The 24,309-nt window shown below is 35.8% G+C and overlaps 2 protein-coding genes across 5 annotated transcripts in view; one reads left to right on the forward strand and one right to left on the reverse strand.

Moving 5' to 3' along the window:
- Positions 1-24,309, forward strand: part of AIMP1 (aminoacyl tRNA synthetase complex interacting multifunctional protein 1) — a 167,428-nt gene that overhangs the window by 36,881 nt on the left and 106,238 nt on the right. Inside the window, exon 9 of one of the 4 annotated variants that reach the window (XR_004298893.1) lies at positions 6,063-12,564. The exons of the other annotated variants lie outside the window; for them this stretch is intronic. The gene's annotated coding sequence lies outside the window, so the exon portion shown is untranslated. Of the gene's footprint in view, positions 1-6,062; positions 12,565-24,309 lie in introns of those variants that run through there. 4 annotated transcript variants of the gene reach the window in all.
- GIMD1 (GIMAP family P-loop NTPase domain containing 1) lies at positions 5,841-18,876 on the reverse strand. The gene is made up of 2 exons (XM_032400961.1): positions 14,691-18,876; positions 5,841-6,101 (listed from the first exon to the last, which is right to left on the reverse strand). Exons 1-2 carry the CDS (start codon positions 15,108-15,110, stop codon positions 5,841-5,843), a joined length of 681 nt encoding a protein of 226 aa, XP_032256852.1. The 5' UTR covers positions 15,111-18,876.

Here is a 24,309-nt window from a genome sequence, read left to right on the forward strand (position 1 = left end):
CTCTTAAAACAGCACATGCTTTGAAAAAAACTTCAGGTGCTTGTGAAGACACTAATTTTTTTAAAGTTTGAGAATTTGGGAAATAGCAGTGCCACTTAAAAACATCAGCCTTTTTGTAAAGAATTAGAATATGCCTGAAAAACAGTAGAACAGAGTAAGCAAATTCTTTATGGAAAACATGGCACAGGATGGATTTTAAAGAAAGTCTGAAATTGCTAATTGAGGTAATATATTTAGGAGAATAAACCTAGTAAAGGTCAGAGCCAGTGAGTATTAGGGCTGAATCACCAATGCCCCAAGATGGTATGTGCTAATGAGAGTCTAACCCCAGATGCACAAAAATATCAAATATACTATTTTCCAGTCCTCCAAAATGTTCAAAACACTTTCAAATACAAAGTTCAGTAGAGGCTTCTGTCTTCCAGGTGCAAATAGTGTACAGATTGGGCCTCTGAAGGGACATAAGGAAAGATTGCAAATTATAGACTAATGGAATAGGTGGTGGGATACCAAAGATGAACTTTCTGGACATCGTTTCTTTTACCTAGAGCTAGTTTTGGTTACATGGTTCTTTTGTTGCAAGTTGTAATTATCTCCAGTTACGGTGAGTTTATTCAGTAGATACACGTGTACAGTCATCCCCAAAAAGCCAAATAACCCAACTTCCGGTAGAGTACAGCACAGCAACAAGATGTTCACTTCTGTGTCTTGCATTCTTGTGATTCAGCTACCCCACTACCAGCTAAAAAGTTGGTTCTCTACATCCGCTATGCTGATTATTATGAGGTGTTAGGATTACTGCTGCATAATGGTACATGGAAGAACATGTCTAGAATTTAATGCCTCCTGGATACTGTGCTAGAATTAAGAGTATATTAGGAGTATATATAACACACTAACTAGAAAGATGAGGGAAGATGAAAACAGTGGTAAGGAATGGACCTAATATTTCTATATTAAGTTAAAAGAGATAAGGATAAACTACCGGGAATGGTCAATGTAATTGATAAGAAAGGACTTTTGAACAGAGGGGGCAATCTGTCAGGGAAGTCTTGAGTTAAATGTCTCAGCAAAATCTGGTAATGGGAAAAGAAAAGCATTCCAAAGCCCTCTTCCCTAAGGAGGACCTGGGAAGGATATAAGGATACGGAGGAAATGAAAGTGTTCTAAAGGTCTATTTTAGTAGGTGAGGGCATGATGCTGTGTGGAAGGAAAGTTCTTGGCTAGAGAAATAGTTGTTACCTTGTTATCACACAATAGTGCTTGATTCTGAATCAGGAACAAGGAAATAATCCTTAATGCATATCAGTTAGAATAGAACTTTCAAGTTACCAAGGATCAGCAAAGCTGATTTGGTAAAGGAAAAGAAAAATGCAGGAAATACAGTAATATAAAATAAAGGAAAACGAAGAAACATCCTATATGCTTGCATGGGAGAATTTAATATCATAAAATACCATTTTTCATAAACAAAAAATTTTTTTAATTAGAAAAAAAAATCTGAAAAAATACATAAATGAATGCCTGAGAGTATCCAGAAAAGTATTTTGAAATAACCAAAACAAGAGAAACTTGTTCTAGATGTCAAGGAATAACATAAAGACATTTTGATTAAATCATTCTGGTATTGACAGTAATATAAAATAGATAATGGAAAGAAAGAAGAATCCAGAACAGATCCAGAAATAGATACAGGAGATAGCTCTCTATATATGTCTACCTACCTCTGTCTCTGTTTCTCTTTCTTCAGTAGGAAAAGGATGAATTATTTGATAAATAGAGAAAATATAATTGGTTACACATCTGGAAGGAGATGAAACTAAAAGCGTATCTTGTATCATGTACATAGAAATATATGAGTATAAGAAAATTCACAAATTTTGTTTGTCAGAAGTTCTCATAAAGTTAAGGGATAAATAATAGAATTTAAAAAAAAAACATAAAAGACAGATGGAAGACTAATATCTATAGTATACATAGAACTCTTCTATTTTGCCAAGCAGGGAGTGTTAAAAAAATATTCAATGACACTTGTTAAAGATGGTAAGGCAGACTTCATTCAGGACCATCAAGATAGGTATAAGGACTACTGCAGAGATTGGGCTCAACTCCCAGTGTAGCATAGGCAAGTGAGAATTTACAGCCAAGGAGCAGGGTGGGGATCAGGGTCACTTGGGTTGGTGGAGAATTAGGAACCTGATCAGATATTGAGAGTGAGAGGGTTCTGGTTAAACTGACCTACCAGAGTTCTTGCTGAGACCAGATTTTACAAGGAAGTGCACAGGTGGGGCTAGGAGAAGTTTAAGCCTGACAAAAGTGTTGGTCAAGCAAAGAATCATGTAAGAAGTAATCCAATAGAAAATTGATAAAAAGGACAAAGAATGTAAAGAGGCAATTCATAGAAGAGTAAATCTAAATGAGCAACATGCTTATAGAGATACTCCCAATAGTAGTCTGGGAAATGCAAATTAAGGTAACATGATTTTACATTTATGAAATGGGTGTTAGTAGGTATTTTAGATGATAACACTGATTGGTGACAAGAATATAGGGAAAGAGTACTCAAACATTGTTGGTGAAAAAATGTCTTACAATATGAAAAGAAATTGGGTAAGATATATTGAACTTAAATTGTATGTACACTTCAACCCAGAAACTCCACTCTTGGGAATATAACTTACAGGAAAAAAGTCAATATTATATAAAAATACATATACAGGAATAGTTGTTGAAGCATGACTTTGGGTGGCAGAAAACTGGAATGCACATCAATAGAGAAGTAGTTGCACAGATTGTTACAAATACACTGAAGTGTTAAAAGGGGTGAATTTAAGTTACATTTTAGAGTTGAAGGAATTTTAATGAGGTGGTATTAAGTGAAAAAAAAGATGCTGTAGAGAGTATAATATGAAAATGTTTTTTTTTTAAAAAACAAAAGTCAGGGCACCTGGGTGGCTTAGTTGATTAAGCATCCAGCTCTTGATTTCAGCTCAGGTCATGATCTCAAGGTCATAGGACTGAGCCCTGCATTAGGCTCCGCGCTGAGCGTGGAACCTGCTTAAGATTCTCTCTCTCTCTCTGCCCTTTCCCTCCCCACCTCAAAAATAAGTTAAATAAATAAATAAAAATAAAAAGACAAAAGTCCTCCATATGCTTATATGTATATGTGTACTCTGTGTGTGATTACTTGGACATGCAGAAGATAGGAATGGTGCATATCATGCTCTTTGTTGACATAAGCTCCATCTAATTGGCTGATGTGCATGAGGAGGAGAGATGGAAGAGGAGAGAGGTAATGACGAACCAAAAAAGCAAAATACAAGACTACTAAAAGAAAGTAAAATATGTTATATGATCACATTTAGGGAGTTATGTATATATACATATATATGCAAATCTAAAATAATTGAAGGAAGAACATCACAGAAGTCTTGTTGTGTGAAACTGGAGGCACCTTCCCTCTATTAATTTTTAACACCACGCCAACCTCAAAGATCTTGAACCCTTAATGTTCTGTACAACCTATCTTTCCTGAAACTACTGTTTATATTCTAGTTAGCTGACATCACATGAATGAAGAAGATGAAGGACTTAAAATGTGAATTTTCACCTCTCTTCACCACTCACTTCAGTTTCAGCTTCTCAGCCTCAAATCTCTTTTTCTGGGGGCGCTTGGGTGGCTCAGTTGGTTAAGCGTCTGCCTTTGGCTCAGGTCATGATCTCAGGGTCCTGGGATCGAGCCCCACATCAGGCTCCCTGCTCAGGGGGGAGCCTGCTTCTTTCTCTGCCTCTGCTTTTCTTCCCCAGCTTGTGCTCGCTCTCTCAAATAAATAAATAAATAAATAAATCTAAAAATATATATATATGTATTTTTTTCTGTCACCAAGTGGCTAACCCCTAGGGAAGTGTCAATGCCCATTTAGTTCTTAAATCAGCTCCTTTGTTGAAGCTCTCACTTTACAGTCCTGGACCCATGATAGAAGGGCCCCTGAAGAGAAATAGAGACATTATTTCAAGTTGGAATTTGAATTACACTTTCACATAGAAGCATTTTCTAAATTTTGGTTCTAGGCTTTCTAATACCGTTTGTGCTAGAGTTCAGGTAAAATTAAGCACTAAGTAGGCTTTTGAGGCCTTTCCTGGGAGAATAATCACCAGCTATAATCTTATTTCTAATAGGAAATACAGTGTATTGCACACTTAAAAAATATGAAACCAAGCTGTTTGTCAATTAGGAACTATCTTAGTGAAAGAATTTTATAAATTATAAAGCTCATGTACAAATGTTGAACATAAGGGTGATCCAATTTTGATTTGGTGGTGGTCTTGGCAGTTATGATTGACTAGAATTATTTTCCTTCAATCCTCACTGCTGCCTTTGAGACCATCCTGGAGCTCTCTCCTAAGCCAAAGTGACTAACCTTATAAGGTAGAGAAGCCTCTTCTTCAGTCAAGGCTTTATTCATTTTGGGTTATTACAGTTGTTACCCTTGTTTCTGCTGCAGGGCTAGGCTCTGAATTTTTACCTACATTTCCAACCCTAAATAGGAACCACAGGTCATAAGAAGGTGGAAAAGAAAGTTAACATTTATTGAGCATCTAACCGTGAGCCAAGTTGTTTAATCATTACAGTAACTATCAAGTAGATATTCCAAATGAGGATTTCACAGGATTAAATAATTTTCCTTGTCTAGCATCAAGTAAGTAGTGGAGCTAGTTTTTAAAATATAGGTAATAATTTTTCATTTTAACTTTTATTTAAATATAACAGATATACTAAACAGTTTATGAATCAGAAGTGTTCGTTGTTGAATTTTCACAAAGTGAAAACTCTGAAACCAGCCTCCAGGTCAAAAAATGAAACATTACCAGAATCTCAGAAGCTGCCCAGTGCATGCTCGTTATCCTCTCCCCAAGAGTGACCACTCCTGATTTCTAACACTTCTAACATCAGAGTAGTTTATATTACATCAGTTTTGACTGTTTTTGAACTTTATACAAATGGGATCATACAACATATACTATTTTATGTCTGGCTTCTTTCAACTTTCTGTTTGGGCAGTTCATTGATATTGTTACATGCAGTTGTAGTTTGCTCATTCTCATTACTGTGTAATACTCCGTTGTGTGAATATACCTCAATTTGCTTATCCATTTTACTGTTAATGGACATTTGGATAATTTCCAATAGCTAATTAGCTATTATGAGTAGTACTGCTATGAGCATTCTTGTACACACATATATTTTAGTGCACAAATGTACACATTTCTGCTGAATGTATACTTAGGAGGGCAATCGCTGTGTCACAGGATTTGCATTAGGAGTCTTGATTACTTTATATTTTTCTTAACTGCCAAACAGTTGTCCAAAAGTGGTTATACCAATGTACACTCTCACCAGCTGCCTATGGGAGTTCTGAGAGTCCTCATCCATTCTAACAGAGGCACTTTTTTTTTAAAATTTTTTTATTGTTATGTTAATCCCCATACATTACATCATTAGTTTTAGATATAGTGTTCCATGATTCATTGTTTGTGCATAACACCCAGTGCTCCATGCAGAACGGAGGCACTTTTTTTTTTAAAGATTTTTATTTTTATTTATTTGACCGAGAGAGAGACAGTGAGAGAGGGAACACAAGCAGGGGGAGTAGGAGAGGGAGAAGCAGCCTCACGCCGAGCAGGGAGCCCAATGCGGGGCTCCATCCCAGGACCCTGGGATCACGACCTGAGCCGAACGCAGACGCTTAATGACTGAGCCACCCAGGTGCCCCTAACAGAGGCATTTTGAAACAAGGTTTCTGACTCTAAAATCCAATGTCATTATGTTACTTTAAATTTTATTTAAAGGTAAGAGCTTGGTAACAATTTTCTTTTATAAATTCCATGATTCTTTCTAAGATTTTTATTCTTTGTTCATTAAGTGAGTTTCCTTTTTTATACTGGAAAATATATCTGTGCTGAATAGAATTTAGCAGGGTTAGCAGTGTATCGGAGGCCTCATGCAAATATTTATCTTCACTGAACCCAGCCTCTTCTATTTTCTCTGCATGGGTGAAAAGAATGGCAGTGTAATTCTTCCAAGCATGTCCCAGAAGTTCCTGAAAGAAAGAAGTTAAATGGCTATTTGCCTTGGCCTATATTCCTCAAACACAAGCAAAGGAGTTATTATGGTCCAACATAGACAGTCAACAGATCTGGATGTCATTATGTTACTAAAAGCTGATATATGTAATGGGAAGTGAAGATGGGGTCAAATAATGTAAGTAAATGGAGAAAGATGGGTGGATTTTGTAAAAAAAAAAAAAAAAGGGAGGGGGCTTTATCTCTAACATTTTATTTTGCTCTTATAATTTATGTATACACAAATTCAGAACTGCATATTATTAATGCTGCATATGATACAATTTCATTTACAACATTCAGCAATAATTTATATTTACCTGCCAACCTGAAGCTGTTAGAACCACAATTCCTTTAAGTCAAAGGACTTTGGCCAAGGGCATTGTCATATCTTTTTTTATAGGAATGTTTGTTATTATCATAACTAAAAGTATCCTCTGAGGATTTATAATTACATAATCTGGTTACAATCTATTGATTAATCAGATGACATGTAATGGAAAAGCTAAGATCAAACTACATTTAGTGATTTGGAACAACTACAAAATATCACTGTGATTTGCATCCTCTTCACGTGCCTAGAATCAAGCCCAGTTTATCAGATGACTTTATCTAATGTGGTTGAAAAACATCAAAGACTGGTATTCCTTTGGTTAGTAATATGTGGAAGTTGGTTATGGAATGATGTCTTTTTTGATTAGTGAAAATAAGCTGATATAAAATGGAAGTGATGGGATGTGGCAAATTGTTCACACAATATGAAAGGTGTCTAGAAATAACCATTTAACATTTTTAATATTTCAAAAGTTATATGAAATCATGACATTGTGAAAGTAAAATGACATTCCCTTCATTCCAAATATTCTCGTTACCATTATATTTTCAAAGGTGCTACCAGTTTATAATAGCAACTTGGAATTTAGACCCTCACCATCATCTCAGATAGAAGGTTTAAAGTATTACTTATTTCTGAGTCCTCAGAAAAATATAAAATACTTAGGAATAAATATAACAAGAAATATCCAGGACCTCTAGTAATCAGAAGAAAGAAAGAAGAAAGAACAACTAATATTTAGTGCTAGGTATTATGCTGGGCACTTTACAGGCTTTATCCTTTTGAAATTCAACATAATGCTTTGTGGGAGATAGTATCAGTACAAACTCTGGTTTAAAAAAATCTTAAAAAATTGAAAGACAGTTTGGGAAGCTATTTTCAAAGTATATAACAAATGTGGGATTGGTATTTATAAGACTGAAAAACTGAAAATGAAAGGAAGAAAGAGGGAGAGAGATGAAGGAAGGAAGAATCAAGACATGTAAATAATATGGAAATATGGCAACTGTGGGACAATATATTTAAACTTGAACATCTCGAGACCATGGTTACCAATTATAATTCCTAATATAGTTTGTCATTTATCAGAGCTATGTATTTACACATTTATCTCTGTACCTTGACCATGAGCTTTTGGAAGGCAGAGTCTGTCTTTCTATATCAATTGAAGCCTCTAGCACGTTGTAAACTCTCAGTAGAAATTGGTTGGATTAATCTGTAATTTGGACCCTCACCATCATCTCATACAGAAGGTTTAGGGTTTTATTTATTTGTTTTGAGTCTTCGGTTTTGAAGTTTAATCTTTGGGACACAAAATTTACCTTCCTATAAAATTTCTCTTTTGTTCTATAGTTCATTCTCATGGATTTGCATGTAGTCTGCACTTTCTCTTTTGCATTCAGAAAGACTCTCTCTATGAATAAGTCCAAAATTTTTCCTCATATCTGTTTAAAATTTGTCTACACCATAGAATAATTGTATATTTCTGATTCTCCTAAAAGTGCCCTGCCTGAAGAAAATCTGAACTGAAGTTTCAAGATCAGTACATTAAATGAATAATTATTTTTAACAGATTCTAAACTTTACAAAAGAATTTTTTAAAAGGTACTTTAATTGGTATATTCTTATGTGCCGTCAAAACACAAATTAGCAAAATTTAAATTAACCCAACTTTTAAAGACGATAGCTCTTTGTAAATCTAAGTATATGTGTAATGTCAACATCACATTTTAGGTAATAGTGACATAGCAAAATTTGTCATGCTTAGCATGTTGTAACATATTTCTTGTGAGAGAAGATCAGAGAGTCACAAAATAAAGTGGTGTTATGGTTTGAATTGTGTACCCCCTCCAAACTCATATGTTGAAATCCTAACTTCTAGTACCTCAGAATGTGACTTTATTTGGCAATAGGGTTGTTGCCAATGTAATTAGTCAAGTTAAGGCCACTAATGCAATACGATTGGTGTCCTTATAAAACAGAGAATTATGGACAAAGATATGAATACAGGGGAAAATGCCATGTAAAGATAAAGACAGTCATCCATAAGCCAAGGACAGAACCCTTGGATAGAGTCTTCACTTACAGCCCACAGAAGGAACTAATCCTGCTAATGTTCATTTCAGATTCCTAGCCTCTGGAAGTGAGGGGTAATAAATTTGTGTTGCTTACAAGCCACCCAGGTAATGAACCTTGTTCTGGCAGCCTAGCAAATTAATACAAATAGTTGAAAAATTAATGAAGTGCTAAATCTATTTTCTGGGAATAAAAAGATTCCTGGGTTATGTGCATCAGAACCACTTGAGATGCTTGCTACAAGTGTGTCAGAATCTTTAGGGATGGAACCTGGGAATTTGAATTTTAAAAAGAATTCCAGGTGATTTATTCCTTCTGCAAATATTTATTGAGGGTTACTTTGTTCCAGGGACACAGTGGACCATGACATACACTTTTCTGCTTATGTCTAGTGGAGATTCTTTTGTACTAACTTAGAACTGAGGAAGAGGGACAGACAGGAAAGAAAATACTTCCCATTTGTTGTAATTGCAGGTGTTGTGATAGAAAATATATTGGTGCTATAGAGGCAGACATTTGGCCCGGTTTGGGGTGGGGGTGGAAAGTGAGGTAAAGGGAGGAGTCAGGAGAAGTTTCTAGCATGTGATGATTCCTTGAGCATAGGAATCAACAAGAGAGTTACGGGGCAGTGAAGACTTACCAAGTAAAGGGAGTGATTGAGCCTTATTGGGGATTGTGTAGTATTGGGACTTTACTTCTATATAGTTATTGATCCTTGAACATTCTTGTCTCTGAAAGTTTCTCAAATTTAGAGCTAGTTCTGATATTCACCCAGTACATTATTAATGTGTTTATTTTGATTGTCATAATATTGAAATGTGTGTTACAAGTTAATAAATAGACACTACCCTTAACCTCTTGAGGGCTACCCCCAGGTCTACCCCATGGGTTTTGGTTGATGCATGAACCACATTTGTCATTAAATATTTTTAAAACATCACCATAATAAAAATTCATGCTAAATAAACTGTTTGGTCCAAGCGATCCCTTCCTGAGTTATATATTATAATATAGAATTCTTCTTTTGCTAGGTTAGTACTTATTGCATTCAATGGTATAACTTTCACAGTATGTCTTTAGTTCCTGGTTTTCTGGGTTGTAACATTAACACATTCCCTTTTTGTCTCCACCAGACATTTCCTATACTTTAAACTATAATAACATTCAGGAAAAATGAGTTAAACCACCTAAGGAAAATAGATTTGTAAGCTCGGCACTACTTACAAGTCCATGTGTTCAGCCACTGGGAAGTTTTTACATGTTGATAATTATTTATGAAAGGATGCTCATGTCCTAAACTGTGAGGGAAATTGCACTTTTGAATTACTGCCAGAAATAGAAGAGAATGGTTGATTTAGCTTATAATCTTTAGATTGATTTTTGGCTGGAAAATAGTTGACTATTTGAAAATAGTGTCACTTGGTGTATAGTCATCATGTTAGTGGCCAAACGTGTTCTCTATGGACCCAGAGAAAGAATAATCACAGTTGATTGATACCTCACATAAAAATCCAAGAGTAAGATAAGTTAATGTAAGTTATCTGGTGTTAATAATTTAAATATAGTACTAAGCTAGATGGAAATTTTACAATCAATCACGAATTGTTTGGTTTCAGAGTGCTAATGGGTATGAGTCCATCTAGTCCTTTTGGGACAGCTCGTTAGGATATAAACTTTGTTTTCCAGGAATTATGTTCATTTTCCCAGGACCTCACCAGCCCTGCCCCATTTGTTTGTGGTTGATGAAATCATAGCATCTGGACTTTTTAGGGGGAATTTTTTAAAAAGCCAACTATTACATCAACTGAGAAAAAAAATTATCATGGAACAGGAGGACAATAAGGACCGTTCTTTATATTTCAGACTATTCCTTTACTCTCATCCCACTGAAAGCACCACATTTCCTTCTCCAAGAGCTGAATGATAAGACCTTGTTAGATCAGATTCAGTGAATATTCAGCCTTACAGATCTTCTGTCCAAATTGCCTTATTTTACAGAAGGGGATATTGTGACATGTGATGTTAAATGGCCAAAGCCGCACAGCTGATTGTTGGCAGGCCTGGGCCTATAACAGAGGTCCCCTACCTGCCCAGACATGTCCTTCCCACTAAATTGGAGCTTCTCACTTTAACCTTTACTAAACCAGTGAATTTTCTTCCCAGATTTTTTTTCTAAATTAATAGGGAAGTTCTTATACATCAGGGCTGTGTAAATTTGATTTCACTCTGATTTTCTTCTGAAGCCTATCAAGATAATCCTGAAGAAGGTTACAAATAATATGTCCTAATTTTAGCATAAGACAAAACTAACAATAAAATTATAATGGCCATAGCTGACATTTAGTGTACACTCGTCTTGTGCTAGTGCCTGAGTTAATTTACTGTTATGTTATTATGAAATTAGTCCTGAAAATAACCCAGTCAAGTAAACACTATTATTTTTCCCAATTTACCAATGAAAAGATTGAAATTTAGAGAAGCTGCTTGCCCAAGGTCATAAAGCAAATAAATAACTAAGTAGGAGCTTGAACACAAGTATAACTTACTCTAGAGCCCATGCTCTTAACCTCTATAATAGATTGCTCATATCTAGTAATTCGTTTGAATACTCATCACAATTTGCGTAGTGACAATGACAATAAAAATGTTAACAATGGTAGTAACTTTCTGTGAATCTACTATAAGTCAGGCACAATGCACAATCCCATTACATTCATTAAACATAACCCTTAAAACTCTTCAACATAGGTAAAATTATTCTCATTTTATAAGTGAGGAACTGAAGCCAAGAAACTCATAGTAACATTTATAGGCTTAGTTTTCAACTAAATTCTATCCAACAACTAAGCCCATTATCTTCATTAAGTATTTTCAGGCCTTGCATTGGCCTTTCTGAGCCTTTTGTATACACACCCACCTATAACATCAATATTTGAGTTGTTCATTCTAAATAAAAAATATCTCCTTGAAGCCTGATTATGTACAGTAATAATACATGGTACCATGATAGTGGAAAGAATTTGGACTTAAGTCAATTCCTGGATTCAGTTCCTAGTGCAGTTTGGCTGCTTGCTAGCACTTTTCTTAAGGTGACTTTATTCTGTCTTCTCTTATTCATTATTTGTGGATTTTTAAATAACATTCAAATGATATTCAGATAATATTTAGATGAATCATTCCCTTTATTTCCCAATTTTGGGAAGATGACTCACTGACATCTCCACCATTTTGCTGTAAATTATAAGGCCTAACATAAATAAAGAAAAAAGGATCATTTGAGGAAATGTTTCATTTGTCATAGCTGGCAGCCTATAACCCCTCTAAAAAATATTAGAGCACAAATTAAAAGAGATATTTAAAGAGACCATAGGGAGGTACAGGAAAAAAGAGGTCACTTCTCTGGCATTGGCTTTGTAGGTTCCTTCCATGGCAGGTACGAGTGCCCCCAGAAAGGAGGAAAGGAAAAGGGAGAAGGCAGATATTCCATTCCCCATTTTGCATAAGCCAGGAAGAAAAAGAAATCCAGGGTGTGTCTGGAACCAGAGGACCTTAACAACTCCTTGCTCTTCCTAACAGCTGTTGGTCCTGTTGAATATTCAGACATTCTGCAGCTGCTTCCAATCTGTGAGCACATCCAGATGGCTGCCACCAGTAACTGAAGCACCTTCAGGAAGAAGGTCATAAACAGCCAGCTTGTGCATAGGCGATCTTCAACCAAAAATTATGATAGAAGCCCAGAATAGGACTGCAGTGCCTCCCAGGGGTCATGGGCCCCTCTGAAGCTTACTAAATCTTGGCTGCTGAGTTTTCCTGGGAGGGAAAAGATATTTATTTAGAAAAAAAAATTCTGGATCTGAGTTTTATTCTAGCCCATCTCCTCTCTGCCTTTAAGTCATGAACTGAACACTGAATTAAGAAGGCAGTGCTAAGAGAAGGTGGCTGTATGCCAGGTACCTTTTAAAAAGATCAGAGACATGTATGAATCAAATTCACTTATATAAAAAAAATTAGGGGATTACAATAGAGTTCTATATCCTAAAACTGGAAAAAAAAATCTGTTTTTAAAATGTATGTCTTGTATTTTTTTATTTTTTTAAAAAGATTTTTTATTTATTTATTTGGCAGAGAGAGAGAGCACAAGAAGGGGGAGCGGCAGGCAGAGGGAAAGGGAGAAGTAGACTCCCTGCTGAGCAGGGAGCCCGATGCGGGGCTCAACCCCAGGACCCTGGGATCATAACCTGAGCCGAAGGCAGACACTTAACTGACTGAGCCACCCAGGCGCCCCTAAAATGTATGTCTTTTAAAATACCCTTTTCAGCTAAGCATAGGACCAGCATAGAGAAAAATTTAGAGACATGTGGAGAGAGATTAGTTTTTGAGAAATATTTGTACATTTACTGAATTTACTGAGTTATATCCATCTGTACCTTCAACTAAATGTTTATTTAATAGCAGCTTTAAATGAACTTTAAAACTTATTTAAAAAATTACACTGATGGAATGGCAACAGGTTTTCCCCCACTTGATTTCTACCAGAAATATTGTTTGAAATGCAGGCTTTAGTAGTTTAGGGGAGGTTTGTGGGCTTTCTTAGATTCCACATTGTTTCTTAATTGCAATCATCTTCTCTTCTTTACTTTTGCACAGCATGTCCTTGACTTTTCAGGAGTTGGATGATGAGGAATATTTTTTATACTCTTGTCACCCTAATTTTTTCTGCTAGTTTGTTGTGATTTCACATATGGCTTTTTTTTTTTTCATTTTTAAAAACATGCACAGTTACTGAAAAAAAAAGTGTGTCTGTCATTTAGAACAATCTTATGCCTTTACTAGTTAAAGGGAAAAAATATTTCTCTGAATCTAAGTATACTATCTTTCTAAGTATAACAGATCCTATATCGATGTGATCAGAAATTGGGCCAAAAGAAGAGTAGCATTTATACAAATTCTTGAATGAAAAATGTCTGCTTTCTATTCTCCCTGTAGTTTACCTGTGGAGCTTCTAGTAATGATGAGTTCTCTTATCTCGGTGACTTAATGAGGCTACTGAGTAATACTAGTCAAGTCCAGCAGTTAAATTTAGGTGGCTCCAGACTAGAGAATCAAGAGATTGAGTAGAATGGAGCAGCTCAGTGAGCAGTTTCCAGGAATTGTTGGTTATAGATGGACCTGGTTCATATATGTGTGTACCATATGCAAGTATTGCTCCCTCCATCTCCTAGTTATAGCCATACTCAGAACCCCTCCCCATTCCAAGGTCCTTACCTAGACTGGCTGAACAAGCTTCCAACTTAGTGACTTCTAATAAATGAACAAACAAACATGGATGGACCACTTGGCAAAGGTGGCATATGTTATTCATGTTCACACTGAGGTCCCTGTGGTCTTTTCTTGGCTACAGTGGATCAGTTGCTGACCCTACAGATGATGAGGCACTCAGAGCATCTGAAATTCCTGATTTCTTTCCTATAAATCATAGTTCACCATGATGTAAGTCACAGTGAAACCTGCTTTCCCCCAGGCTACATTATACTACTTTGGCACTTAATGCATTGTCTTATACTTGTTTATTTATTTGTCTCTTCTACACTGTTAAGTTTTTTGAGGGCAGGGCTCATATATTGTTCACCAATCATTAAGCTCTGTGTAAGTACCTGATACAGTTTTCAATGACTGAATCAGTGAATGAACACACATTTGTTGCAAGTTTTAGTAGTTCTTAAACTTTGCCATTTTAAAAAAAAATATATGGAAAATTTATGCAAATGCAGGTATGCAGGTTCTACTCCTGAAATTCTGTTTCAGTAGGGCTTAGATGAATATGCATTTTTAACAACAGCCCAATTGATTCTGAAGCAGATAGTCTGGAGGCCACATTTACAAACTTATTCAGGGGTTAGTTAACCTCTGAAGCCTAGCATCTTATTTGGGGGTGGAGGGTTTGTCTGTGACATAGTTGTAAAATGACTAACTGAATTCCTCTAAAGGAAATTGTAAAAATGACTCTTGATAGGAAAAATCAAGTAATTTTTACCATTTCTATTTGACCAACACTTGTTTTAAACTTGCTCTAACCTACTCTTTTGAGCAGATTGTCATAGGATAATGTCCTCCAAATAGAAATAATGGCATTAGTGTAACTGCCTTTTTGTATTACCTGAATCATCTGGACTGAGGAAGATGCTTCCTGTCCGCAGAGAGGCACGTCTGCTCTCTGGACCAGCAGCGCAAGATGGAGACCCTCTTGCCCGAAGTGATGTGCCAGGGCCTCCTTGACCTCCTGTTTCACATGCTCCTGTTTCAACCTGCTGTGTGGATAACCTGGAGTGTCCAACACCTGGATCTGCAGGGTTATCTCTTGCCCTCCTCGACGCATGAAGCCACAGAGGTGACAACTGCGGCCTAGACAACAATCTTTGGTTACAGAACATGGAGAAAAGCTGCTGTGGAAGTCTGTGCTTCCCAGAAGAATGTTCCCAGCAGAACTTTTTCCACTCTGAGTCATGCCAAAGAGGGCCAAGTTGATGATCATCTTGTTGGAGTCTGTCATGTCTGTGGGTAAACAAAGGTTCAGCATAAGCCGTTAGGCTTCTATATTCACCCAATGTAAGGCTTTTTACTTGGCCTGGAGCACTGCTGGTACTACTTTTGGCTTACTTACCCCTCATTCATAGTGACTAAAGCATGGAGGAGTGCTCCACTAAAGTGGAGACACCCCAGTGACAGCGGGAAGATTGAAATAATATTGGTAGTTTGCAGTGGGAGAGGAGAGAAAAGTCAAATATAGATAAGGAAGAGATGAGGAAGCAATAATTGCAGGAAAATGAGGGGAAGAAAAACCAAATTACATGAAGATAATGTAAACCATCTTTAGGAGGAATATGTTAACTCATCAATGTGGCAGGTGAGTCGGTTTAGCAATGGTGCTGAGTTTTCTGAGTTCATTAAAAAGACTAGCAGCAGTATTTGAAAATCAATCACTCTTGGAGGAGAAGAAGGAACAGAAGAGTGGAAGAAATGGATCTTTCTGGCATGTTAAATAACATCCCTACTTCCCCACCTCCCCACCCCTGGAATACACAAGTGGCATCTGCAAAAAATTATCTTTCCTGACTTCCTGAATGTTTGTCTCCTGTGAAACATGAATACTGTTAAAGAAGATTTCTGTTTTTGTTTACTATTTTTTTACAACCAGGCAATATTCTGATGAAAATGAGAACTGCTTGTAATTTTTGTTCTGAAGTAATTAATAAATCATTTTCATGGTCTACCATGGTAACTTATTGGCTTTTGAATAAAGGAAGTAAAGCCCAACACATTGTGTAGCTCAGTTAGGAGGGAGGAGAATCTTGGGAGAATCTATTCCATTTACAGCACCCCTAAAATGGAGGTAATCTTTTGTGTAGAACATAAGCATTTTAAGGTCATTGATCATTTTCATTAGATCAATACAACAGAGCTACAAGCCAATTGCCAAATGAACTCAACCTGCTGATTCAGAAGTAAGGACATTTAATTAAAATTGCATATTTACTATTTTTGCTTATAACTTGTACTTCTATTATTCAGTTTTATGTACCTCTGGCCTTTCTTGTCCTCTATTGCCCCTCACCCCAAACTCCCTAGACTCTAATATGAACATTTTGAAGGAACCTCACACCCTCACACAAAAGACACTCATTTTTGGAGCCCCTCAAGGTGACCCCAGTTTACCCAGCTCATTCAGCTGTGTTGGCTGAGCCACAGTCACTCAGATTTCTTTTTACTCCTGAATCAAATGAGTAATTAAAAAAATAATAATTATTATAGAATCCCAATATACTTGCTGTATGTCACCTACCTTTTCCAATCTTAAAAATACTTTTTCCACAAAGACTTCCCTGGAGCTGGTACAGTTGTTCTTTGGTATGAACTTTAACCTTCTGACAGTGTTACCGTACCATTCTGGGACTGATACTGTACGTATTTTATTTAGTTAATCTATTACCAGAATCCTCCCCATAAATGGTTAGTTGTCTTTCTCTAATCAGCACTGACTTTTTTTTTTTTGTCATCTGACAGGCTGGTCATTTCAACAGGTACTTCCTGAAACTTTATTTCCAAGATTAAATTCTTTGTTTTAGGGCATCTCTATTAGGTAACAGCTTATCTACAGCGTAAAGATGCAAGATTGACAACTATTAAACACAAACTAGATTCAAAAGCAATGGTTATGTTTTTTTCCATTGTAAATGATGGAATGTTCCTCATTTATACTACTTCATCAAAAGTTTCAACAAATAGATATGCAATATACATGCAATCAATAGATATTGAGGTCATAACAGTATTTAGTTCATAAATTCAAAAATTCTATAAGAAAATGCTTGGCTATTTCCATGGAATTGAAATTATCTTATCCTAACTGATGTAATCACTAGCATGCTCATATCTGCACATGTAGTTTCTGTATCAATTAATGATAGCATATTTCAGAAAAGGAGTACAACCAACTGTAAATTGAGGCCAAATACATTTTGCTTAAAATCAGGTTTCATTTTGTTATTGAAAGCTTTAATTTTTTCTCTATATAACCCCCACTTCTCCAACTACCTTTTCAGTGTGTAAGATGTAGAAACCTTAATATGGTTGTATTCTGATTCATCTTCTCTTATACCTCTCAAAAAGTCTGTGAAGTATGTATTTCTGTGTGAAGGAATCTTGGAGACATCTGGAATGCCTTATGACTTCATGGGCAGAAAGTTAAAAAGTCTTCCTGTGTGGATATAACAAGGAAAACATGAACCGTTTTCATTCATCTGACAAGCACATTTGGCTTTCTTGAATGAAGCAGAAAGAACCTCCCCCAGGTGGCAGTAGTAGCCTGTTTCCTAAGAAGTGATTTTGAACTAGAATTTATTTTCATTTTCTTCCTCAAACCATAAACACATTCTTCAAATAGGCAACCTACATCAACACATACTAATTGTGTGGGAGATTTTTGAATAAAGGTAAAATGAAGCCATCTTTCCTGTGTTCCATATAAAATGTCACAGATGTAGAAGGTTCTTAGTTTTCCACTTTGCAATCATAATTTAAATCATTTGCTGAATGCAGCAGTTGACAGTTTAACAAATAAGGTTCAGAGTTCATATGTGTGATTAAAAGTTCCAATGAGGCTTCAAAATTTAAAAATAATTTCCAACAGGTTTAATGGTGGTTTTAAATCTAAGTCAATTTAGAGATTACATAGAAGGGTAATGTATTGTTATTAGATGATGTTAAATAATTGATCTTAATTCTTTTTGGATCAGAGTGAAAAAACAACTTGAAAAATTACCTTCACTCTTTACAGAAACTTGGCTAAATATAATGTAGGTGGAATAAAACTGTATTACTTTAATGGCTGGCTCTGGGGTTTCTCTGAGGAAGGAAATTCTTTGAGAAAATAGTTCGATTAGCTACTTGAAGTAGAAAAGGGGATCCTGATAACATAAGTCAAACTCACAAAAAGTGATTGCCAAAATGCTGGGAATGGGGGAAGAGCCAAGAAGAGAGTAGAGAAGATCAAGGTATATCAAGAATGGATGGAGGGAGGGAGAGAGAGAGAGAGATAGAAGGGGAAAGGAGAAGGAGGTAGTGGGGGACATTAGAACATGGCAGGAATCTGGATTTCCCACTTGTGCAAATGGCTAAAGGACTATGTTAGAGCAGAGATAGCTAATGTTCAATTTTAAGTTCTTTGCATTTCTGGGATATAAAGTAAGCTGCGTTCATGATTACTTTGTATGAAGGTGGATTTTTGTTTTTGTTTTGTTTTTGGTTGTTGTTAGCATTTTACTTTATTTTATTTTGTTTTGATGGAAATTAATGGAGAAACCTGAGGTCCACTCTAGGTTAGCACAGGATAAGGACCACAGAAGTTGGAGATTAGAAATGACATCTGAACTGAGGTAATTGAGAAGAGGCAGGAGGTTGAAGCTAGAAGGACACTAGTCCCTAGGAATTTTCAAGAATCTTAGGAAGGATCTTAGACTTCACACAGTCTCTGAAATGAGATACTATGTTGTAAGGGTGACCCCTGTCGACATGAGTAACAATTAGATTTCAAATTACACACATAAGCAGAGTATTAGTTTGCTAGGACTATCATAGCAAAGTATCATAGACTGAGTGGTTTAAATAACAAAAGTTAATTTTCTCACAGTTCTTGAGGCTAGAAGTGTGAGATTAGGGCATCAGCTCCTGAAGCCTCTCTCCTTAGCTTGTCCATGGTCATCTTGTCCCTGTCTCTTCACATGGTCTTTCCTGTGTATGTTTGTGTCCAAATTTTTTCTTCTTAAAAGGACACCAGTCATAGTGGCTAAGGGCCCACCATAATGACCTCATTTTAACTTAATTACCTGTCTCCAAATACAGACCTATTCTGAGGTACTAAAGGTTAGGATTTTAACATATGAATTTGAGAGAGACATAATTCAGCTCATAATGCACACATACACATATATTAACACTTGTGCATATATGTATACATTATAATTATATAAATTGTACATCTCTATACTCAATAAAATTGTGTCTCTATACTCCATAAAATTGAGGTTTAGTGTAAGCAGTCCTTGACTTACGGCAATTTGACTTAACACGTACTCTTATTATGGTTGTAAACAAATTCCAATTTTCATTGGCTTGAACTGTGAACACATTGCTTATATGTTATGTCTTTTCATAATAAAGAAGACCCTTAGAGTGATAACCAGAATCTGTAATTATGATGTCTACATGACCTTAACCTTGGCCAACACTGTTGTAAGTCGAGGGGAGCACTGATAAGCTGGCTATCGTTGGTGGTAACTTAATTAACTCACTTTCAGCTGGTCTTAGAATAAGACATCAGATCTTACCGTTCCAAAAATTTCAGAGAGCACTGGTCAGCAGTTTATATTTTGAGGACAGTCCTAATTTGAATGCATTTTGAAGTTTCTTGGAGCCATGAAGAATACCCATGTCTGAATAGGAATACCGATGGGAATATGAGAAGGCTTCAGTCCAAACTTGGTTGGTTTCACATTTTAAAGACTGTACCAATCTCATTCTCACTCAGGAACATTTACGATACTGTTTTTTGTTTGTTTTTTGCTTTCCTCCTGAGTATTTCTGATTGATTCTTTTAAGGATTATAAATGAAATTAGTGTATTTCAAAGCATCTAGGAAATTCAGAATAGAAGAGGGGAAAATAGGATTATTTAAAACATTTTATTTCCTGGCCTGCATGGGACAGTGGCTCCTCTTGGGGACTGACACAGTAAGCACATTTCTTTTTCCAAATTACCCATGTCCTCCCCCTACTTATTCCTCTTCCTTAAGTAACACTACTGTGATGAGAGGCATTAATGATGGGATTATGTTTAGCATGTGAATGGTGTGGAGGCGAGACTAATTGTTGGCAATTACTTAATCAGTGTATGGTATTCTTTTACTATGCTACTCCATTCAGTTTTCTAAGATTTACTTATAATTTTAACAACTCTATTAATAGTAAAATTGCTTTATAGATTTCTATTTTTTATCCTATATTTGTTAATTTTTCAGATCAAGAATATACTAACCTCTTGAAACGAATTAGAAAAATCTTTTTCTTTGTGGTACCCTGCAATAATTCCGATACCTTGGCAATTATTGGTTTGAAGAAACTTTCACAAAAACAGTTAGGCCAAGCAGCTTTCTAGAGGTCATTCCAGAATAATTTTAAAAATTTTTGCCATAGTAATTTGACTCTTCTTTTGTCAATTTTGATGATTTTTATGTTTTATATTTTAGCATTGATCCCTCTTCTTGTTCTGTGATGGCTTATATATTGGATTTGACTTTATATACTTACTAAATGTTTGCACACATGTGTATGTGTGTGTGCACATATGTATATGCATTTAACTTTTATACTTTTATAGTTTCAAAAGGATTTCCATTAAAATAAATGAAATTTATAATCTCATACCTTTAGGATATAATGAATGATGTGACTTTTATTAAAATAACTAAACTTTTGGTTACCAGCTTTGAGCCCTTTAGGTTGAAAACTAAGAATCACAGGTACACTCATGTTATCATTTACAATTATAATATAGTAAGTCATCATATAAATATATGTTATTATTGAAAAATGAATGCAACCTTGTAAACAAGAGAAAATTAGTAGGCTTTTTGTTTTTAAGTTTTTATTTAATCACACTGTGCTCATCACAAGTAGACTCCTTAATCCCCATCACCTATTTTACTCATCCCCCTGCCACCTCCCATCTCACAACCATCAGTTTGTTCTCTAGTTAAGGGTCTGTTTCTTGGTTTGTCTCTCTCTTTCTCTCTCTCTCTTATCTCCCTTTGCTTATTTGTTTTGTTCCTTAAATTCCACATGTATGTGAAATCATATGGTATTTGTCTTTCTTTGACTGATTTATTTCACTTAGCATTATACTCTCTAGCTCCATCCATATTGTTGCAAATGGTAAGATTTCATTCTTTCTTATGGCTGAGTAATATTCCATTACACACACACACACACACAATACATCTTCTTTATCCATTCATCAGTTGATGGACATTTGGACTGCTTCCATATCTTGGCTATTGTAAATAACATTGCAATAAACATAGGAGTGCATGTATTCCTTTGGATTAGTGTTTTTGTATTCTTTAAGTAAATACCCAGTCCTGCGATTGCTGGTCGTAGGGTATTTCTATTTTTAACTTTTTGAAGAACCTCCATGTTGTTTTCCAGAGTGGCTGCACCAGTTTGCATTCCCACCAACAGTGCAAGAGGGTTCCCCTTTCTCCACATCCTCACCAACACCTTTTGTTTCTTGTGTTTTTAATGTTAGCCATTCTGACAGGTGTGAGGTGATATCTCATTGTAGGTTGGATTTGCATTTCCCTGATGAGAAGTGATGTTGAGCATCTTTTCATGTGTCTGTTGACCATCTGTATATCTTCTTTGGAAAAACATCTATTCATGTCTTCTGCCCATTTTTTTTTAACTGGATTATTTGAGGGGGGTATGTGTGGAGTTTTATAAGTTCTTTATATATTTTGGATACTAACCTTTTATTGGATATGTCATTTGCAAATATCTTCTCCCATTCAGTGGGTTGCCTTTCAGTTTTGTTGATTGTTTCCTTTGCTGTGCAGAAGCTTTTTATTTTGACGTAGTTCCAATGTTTATTTTTGCTTTTGTTTCCCTTGACTCAGGGGACCTATCTAGAAAGAAGTTGCTATGACCAATGTAAGAGAAATTGCTGCCTGTGCTCTCTTATAGGATTTGTATGGTTTCAAGTCTCATTTAGGTCTTTTATCCATTTATTTATTTATTTTTGTGTAAGGTGTAAGAAAGTGGTCCAGTTTCATTCTTTTGCATGTTGCTGTCCAGTTTTCCTAATACCATTTGTTGAAGAGACTGTCTTTTTTTCCATTGGATATTCTTTCCTGCTTTGTTGAAGATTACTTGACCATATAGTTGTGGGTCCATTTCTGGGTTTTCTGTTCTGTTCCATTGATCTATGTGTCTATTTTTGTGCCAGTACCATACTGGTTTTATTACTACAGTTTTGTAATATAACTTGAAGTCTGCAATAGTGATGCCTCCAACTTTGCTTTTCTTTATCAAGATTGCTTTGGCTATTTGGGGTCTTTTGTGGTTCCATACAAATTTTAAGATTGTTCTAGTTCTGTGAAAGAAATGCTGTTGGTATTTCGATAGAAATTGCATTAAATGTGTAGATTACTTTGGGTAGTATAGACATTTTAAAATATTTGTACTTCCAATCCATGAGCATAGAATGTCTTTCCATTTCTTTGTGTCATCTTCAATATCTTTTATCAGTATAGTTTTCAGAGTACAGGCCTTTCACCTCTTTGGTTAGGTTTACTCCTAAGTATCTTATCATTTTTGGTATAGTTGTAAATAGGATTGTTTCCTTCATTTCTCTTTCTGCTGTTTCATTATTAGTGTATAGAAATGCAACAGACTTCTATACACTGATTTTGTATCCTGTGACTTTACTGAATTCATTTATCAGTTCTAGCAGTTTTTTGGTGAATCTTTTAGGTTTTCTATATATAGTATCATGTCAGCTGCAAATAGTGGAAGTTTTACTTCTTCCTTACTGATTTGGATGCCTTTTATTTCTTCTTCTTGTCTGATTTTTTTGTCTGATTTCCATGGCTAGGACTTCCAGTACTATGTTTAATAAAAGTGATGAGAGGGGACATCCTTGTCTTGTTCATGACTTTTGGGGAAAGGCTCTCAGATTTTCCCCATTGAGGATGATGTTAGCTGTGAGTTTTTCATATATGGCTTTTATTATGTTGAGTTATGTTCCCTCTAAACCTACTTTGTTGAGGGTTTTTATCATGATTGGATGTGGTACTTTGTCAAGTGCATTTTCTGTGTCTATTGGCATGATCATATGGTTCTTACCCTTTCTCTTATTGATGTGATGTATCATGTTGATTGATTTGTGAATTTTGAACCACCCTTGCAGCCCAGGAATAAATCCCATTTGATCATGGTGAATGATTTTTTAAATGTATTGTTGGATTCAGTTTGCTAGTATTTTGTTGATGACTTTTGCATTTTTATTCCTCAGAGATACTGACCTGTAGTTCTCTTTTTTTTTGTGGTGGCTTTATCTGGTTTTGGTATCAAGGTAATACTGGCCTTATAGAATGAATTTGTAAGTTTTCCCTCCTTTTCTATTTTTTGGAATAGTTTGAGAAGAATAGGTATTAACTCTTCTTTAAATGTTTGGTAAAATCCATCTGTGAAGTCATCTGGTCCTGGACTTTTTTTGTTGGGAGTTTTTTGATGACTGATTCAATTTCTTTGCTGGTAATTGGTCTGTTCAAATCTTCTATTTCTTCCTTTTTGCAGGTTATATGTTTCTAGGAATTTATCTGTTCCTTTTAGGTTGTCCAATTTTTGGCATAATTTTTCTTAATATTCTCTTAGAATTGTTTGTATATCTGCGGTGTTTGTTGTTATTTCTCCTCTCTCATTTGTGATTTTATTTATTTAGGTCCTTCCCATTTTTTCTTGGTAAGTCTGGCTAGAGGCTTATCAATTTTATTGATTTTTTTCAAAGAACCAGATCCTGGTTTCATTGATCTGTTCTATTGCTTTTTAGTTTGTATATCATTTATTTCTGCTCTAATCTTTATCATTTCCTTCCTTCTGCTGGTTTTAGGTTTTGTTTGTTTTCTTTTTCAAGCTCCTTTAGGTGTAAGTTTAGATTGCTTACTTGAGACTTTTCTTGCTGCTTGAGGTAAGCCTGTATTGCTATAAACTTCCCTCTTAGAATCGCTTTTGCTGTGTCCCAAAGGTTTTGAACCATTGTCTTTTCATTTTCATTTGTTTCCATGTAATTTTTTTTTTTTAAAGATTTTATTTTTATTATTTATTTGACAGAGAGACACAGCGAGAGAGGGAACACAAGCAGGGGGAGTAGGAGAGGGAGAAGCAGGCTCCCCGCAGAGCAGGGAGCCCAATGTGGGACTCGATCCCAGGACCCTGGGATCATGACCTGAGCCGAAGGCAGTCGCTTAACTGACTGAGCCACCCAGGCGCCCTCCATGTAATTTTTAATTTCTTTTATTTCCTGGTTGACCCATTCATTGTTTAGTAGCATGTTATTTAATCTCCATGTATGTGTGTTCTTTCCAGATTTTTTCTTGTGGTTGACTTCTAGTTTCATAGTGTTGTGGTCAGATAAGATTCATGGTGGGGTGCCTGGGTGGCACAGTT

This window comes from Phoca vitulina, unplaced genomic scaffold (assembly GCF_004348235.1).
Source record: "Phoca vitulina isolate PV1807 unplaced genomic scaffold, GSC_HSeal_1.0 scaffold3, whole genome shotgun sequence".
Classification (NCBI taxonomy): domain Eukaryota; kingdom Metazoa; phylum Chordata; class Mammalia; order Carnivora; family Phocidae; genus Phoca; species Phoca vitulina.

Excerpts from the sequence above, each read along its gene's own strand:
- GIMD1 (XM_032400961.1), bottom strand. The coding sequence starts at position 15,110 with ATGCTGAACCTTTGTTTACCCACAGACATGACAGACTCCAACAAGATG. Across the intron at positions 6,102-14,690 it reads CCTCAGTCCAGATGATTCAG|GAACTTCTGGGACATGCTTG; the intron begins GTAATACAAAAA and ends TCTTTCTTTCAG.